At 48.3% G+C, this 4537-nt stretch overlaps 1 protein-coding gene across 1 annotated transcript; it reads left to right on the top strand.

Annotated features, from left to right (window-relative positions):
* On the top strand, positions 1-4251 carry LOC131973544 (uncharacterized protein C4orf54 homolog). The gene has a single exon (XM_059335573.1). The coding sequence runs from the start codon at positions 1-3 to the stop codon at positions 4249-4251; it is 4251 nt and encodes a 1416-aa protein (XP_059191556.1).
* The last annotated feature ends 286 nt before the right edge of the window (positions 4252-4537 follow it).

Below are 4537 nucleotides of genomic sequence, written 5' to 3'. Positions count from 1 at the left end.
ATGGAAGCAGCGGAGGAAACTCTCACTTACCGAGATGACACCTTACTTCACAGGAAGCTGCTCCCAGAGGACAAGCATAAGGACAACACGGACAGTAAGCGCCTCGCCACCGAGACAAGAAGCGAAGAGTCCAACTATGTGGATCTGGACATGAAACCGGACGGCGCAAAAACAGTGAAAGTGACTTTCACTGGCGAGGGAAACCAGCTGTCTGTAATCAAATGCGACAGTTCAAAGCAGGGGGAGCATGACGAGGAGGGTAAAATAATTTCAGAGGACTTTGTTGAAGAGCAGTTAGAGGACGAGCGGGCCACCGTCCCCGGGCCTGTTTCGGGTGAGCCCCCTTTGGAAACTCTGAGCAAACTTCCCAACACCGATCAGGACTCGGAGAATGAGAAGCAGCGCCAGGCCGAGCTGGACCCGAGTGACTGCAGCGAGCATGACGAGCTCCAGTACACGGACATGTATCTGAACAGCAAGACGGAGTCTGATGATGGTGCCAGCGCGGTGCTGTCAGACCACTGCGGCTCCGACACCGTGGAGGACGAGTCCCACTATATCACGACGCACGAAATCCAGCTGACCGAGCTCGACCACGACGTAGATTACGACCTGGGGCGAGGGACCAGCTGGGACTTTGAAGACGACAACCTGGTTTATTCATTTGTGGATTACGCGTCTTTTGAGAGCGACGACACGCAGGAGGGGACTCTGATACTGGAGGGCAGGAGCCAGGCGAAAGTGCAGGCTAAACTTGGTGCGGTTGTCAGCACCGAGCAGGAGGATAGTGATCTTTGTGACTCGGACAAATGCGCCAGCTCAGATGAAAGCCTGTGCAAAAACCACAGCGGAGACGCAAATGCGGGCAAAATCCATTTATCAATTAAAACCTCCTCCAGGGCGGTGAACGAGCCCGTCAGTATCTTTGACAACAACACCTGTGGGTACACAAAACACTTTGGAGACGGGAGCCACTTCTCTTTTGTGAGCTCTGGCGCCAGAGTGGGGCCCTTGTGCGACAGAGCCCAATATTTCATCCCTGCTCCGGGCCGTCAGCACCTCGCGTCCAAACTGAGACGGAAAGATATTAATGAGTATTCCAGCGGAGCGTCCAGCTCCATCAGTGAGCTGGACGACGCTGACAAAGAGGTGCGTAATTTAACCGCCAAGTCTTTCCGGAGCTTGGCATGTCCATACTTCGATGCCATTAATCTTAGCACCTCTAGTGAGTCCTCTGTGTCTGAATATGGGCTCAATAACTGGTCAGCTTATGTGGACTGGAATTATGGAAACATACGAGGAAGAGGAAGAGAGCGCAGCGTAATTGCGCACAAGACTTCCAGAGCTACTTTGGAAATGAATAAGACTGTGGACAGTAAGAGGCATGGTAAGTCTAGTACCGGCACGAAAGGTCCACAAACCAAAACGTACGCACTGAATAAGAGAACAAGTTCTCAACAATCATCATCTTCTAGCAAAAACATCGAACTAAGAGATCCAGTTCATCCAAAGCAGCGTGGAGTCACGCTGAATTTCCGCTGTAATGTTGAAGCGCCTGAAGGCGCCAGACGTCCTATATGCTCCAAGAAAGCAGCATCTAATGAGGTCACTGGGACTGTGTTGGCCAGGTCAGGGTGCAAGATGCAATATCATCACACAGATGGCGTGGAGGTCACACACAAAAGAGCCGTTTTTGCATCAAGTCTGTTGAAAAATGTGATTTCCAAAAAGATGCAGTTTGAACAGGAGCGCAAGATGGAGAGGGGTGAAATTTCTGACACATATCCAGCAATCTCCCCAAGTTTTCAATTGAAAGATCAAGACAGGGGTCAGGGAAGAGGCATGCAAAGACAGACATCAGAGTCAGGCTCAGGTTATACTGTTAGTTCTGCTGATGATCCACACCGAGAGGACAGCAGACCCTGTTCCTGTGAGCCTGCAGAGGAGCAGAACAGCAACGCAGCACCCGAGGATGCAGAAAAAGTACAACAAGAGCCTCTAAAAGCATCGCTCAGCCACAGCCAAAGTAGTGCATTCAATTCAGTGAAAGAAGATGAGCCAGAGTCTGTACATGAGGCTGAATCCACATCTGTAACCGACACACAGACTACAGCAAAAGGATTAGACACCAGCAGCATGCTGACAAAACTGCTTTTTGTTCCGAGCTGCCAGCTCATTTCAAAAGAGAAGGATTTTACAGAGGACTTGTCGAACCGTGCACCTGACACAGACGCACAGAAATGTGAAAAGGAGTTCAAAACAGGCAATGATGGAAACATAGTGGGCAAAGAAGAAAACGAGAAGGCAGGAAAATCCCCTGAGATTAAAATATGCCTGAGGAGTGTGAAGGAAAATAAAGGCTGTACACTGAATATTGCCAGCCTGTTAACCCCTAAAATAAGTTTCAACACTGTGAACACAAACAGGGCAGCAGGTGAGGCCAAATGCCACGTTTTGTCTGCATCAAATAAACCCCCAAACTTCACAGTTAGAGACATACGAGACACCAAATGCAAGTTTCAAACACCAATATATCAGGTCAGAGATGTCCGTAAATTAGTAAAAAGTTCATATCGCTTTGTTTCATTAGAAAACAGTGAGAGTAAATGTTCCTCAGCAGCTGATAAATATGAGGTCATAAAGGAGCCGGTTAAGCATGTTTCACCATCTCCTATTGTGATTAAATGTCACTCGGTAAAAACAAATGCTAAACAGACACAAGCAGATGCATGTGAAACATCTCAAAATGAAAACACACCATCTCATTGCACAGCCAGCAGGGTGCCACTTGTTGTATCAAAGCAGCCTGAGCAGTCAGAAACTCAGACAAATATTGAAACTAAACTGACAAAACAGAGGCAGGAAAAGTCTGAGACAGCTGAAAGGAGAAATGAGCCAAAAATACCAAAACAGGCTGCATTAGAGAAGCTAAAAGCTGCAGTCAAAACAATGGAGCAGCTTTATGTTTTTGATAGAAATGAATGGAAGCGGAAAACCCAAGCTCCACAACCAATCACAGACAGCCACGTGTTGTCGCTTATTGCCAGTGAGGAGCATGGAGCAGAGGAGCTGGAGGCCACAAACACTGACAGGATTCATCAGTCACAGGATGATAAAGGAGCTCTGAACATCATACATGTTCCGTATAGCGACGACACGTTTCAAACACAGTCACAGCAGAGCAAAACTTTTAGTAACAAAAGTGTGCTTCATTTTGGCAATAAGGCAAATGTCAGCATTAGTTCAGTTATTCCACAAAGCTCTGCGCTGCAAACATCATCGACTATGAAAAGCTCACCGGCGGCTCCACTGTCGGTGAAAATAGAGCCCTCGAAACATGGCCAGGTGGAGCGGGGAAAGGTCAAAATCATTCCCACTAATCCCACTGTCGCACAGGCCTGCTCAGACTCTGAGAACTATTTAACCATACCGGGGCTGGGCTATATGAATGAGGTCAAACTGCTGAATCGAGAGCCCGTTTCAAGGGAGGGGAGTTCAAACCAAATCCAACCAGATGATAGGAAGACACCTGAGCAGAAAAGGTCCCCGTTAATCATGGAGTACCCGGCTTCAAGCATCTACCATCAGGGGCCTCAAGCACAGCAGCAGGTGTTGTGTTTCTCTCCGACTGTCCCGACTGTGTCACCTACACTTTTTACTGGCGAGGCGGTCCCACAAACCCAGCGCAAGATGCTTTTGGACCCCACTACAGGACATTATTACCTGGTGGACACTCCCATTCAGGCCACCACGAAGAGACTGTTTGACCCTGAGACAGGCCAGTATGTGGAAGTACCCATGTCCCATTCTCCTGTGTCACCTGTCACGCCTGTCAACCCCGTCCCCCCTGTGCCTGTCTCTCTGTCCCCCCTGGCACTGAGCCCAGGCACCTACGCCCCCACCTACATGATCTACCCGGGCTTCATCCCCTCGCCCACTCTGCCAGCCCAGGCGGTGTTGTCGCAGTCGCCGTGCCACTCTGAGGATGCAGGTGGAGAAAAGGTAAAACATGCCAGAAGCCCAAAGCCGGAAGCAACAGGCGCAGAGAGTGCGTATTACAGCGCGACACGTGAGGCGACACAAGGGCCGCTGCAGCTTCCTGTAAGTGTGGGACATGTGACCACCAGAGGAGGTGCGGCGAGCACTGACAGGAAGCCAGTTATCAGCATCACAACGCCACAAGGTCCAAGAATCATCGCACCACCCTCCTTTGATGGAACAACAATGAGTTTTGTAGTGGAGCATCGGTGACCAAGAAAAACATCTCATCATACATGTAAGTAAGTGCAGCACACTCCCTTCAGAATGTCAATGTGTTTTCATTTATTTTACATTTGGAACCAAACAAAATATCTAAAACTATATATATATATATATATATATATATATATATATATATATAGTGGCTTTTTTGTTGTTGAGAAAGACATTAAACAATTATTAATAATTAAGTTTTCCATAAAATGACCTGACATCAGCGAGCTTACGTCACATGACCTGTGGCAGGTAAAATGTCATCACGTGACCTCCGTTCGCA

The sequence above is a fragment of the Centropristis striata genome, chromosome 1 (genome assembly GCF_030273125.1).
Source record: "Centropristis striata isolate RG_2023a ecotype Rhode Island chromosome 1, C.striata_1.0, whole genome shotgun sequence".
Classification (NCBI taxonomy): Eukaryota; Metazoa; Chordata; class Actinopteri; order Perciformes; family Serranidae; genus Centropristis; species Centropristis striata.
Note: the sequence above shows the minus strand (reverse complement) of the source record. Positions and strands in the feature narration are given on the sequence as shown.

Bases quoted from the DNA above. Each gene is read 5' to 3' on its own strand.
- LOC131973544 (XM_059335573.1), top strand. From the start codon at position 1: ATGGAAGCAGCGGAGGAAACTCTCACTTACCGAGATGACACCTTACTT.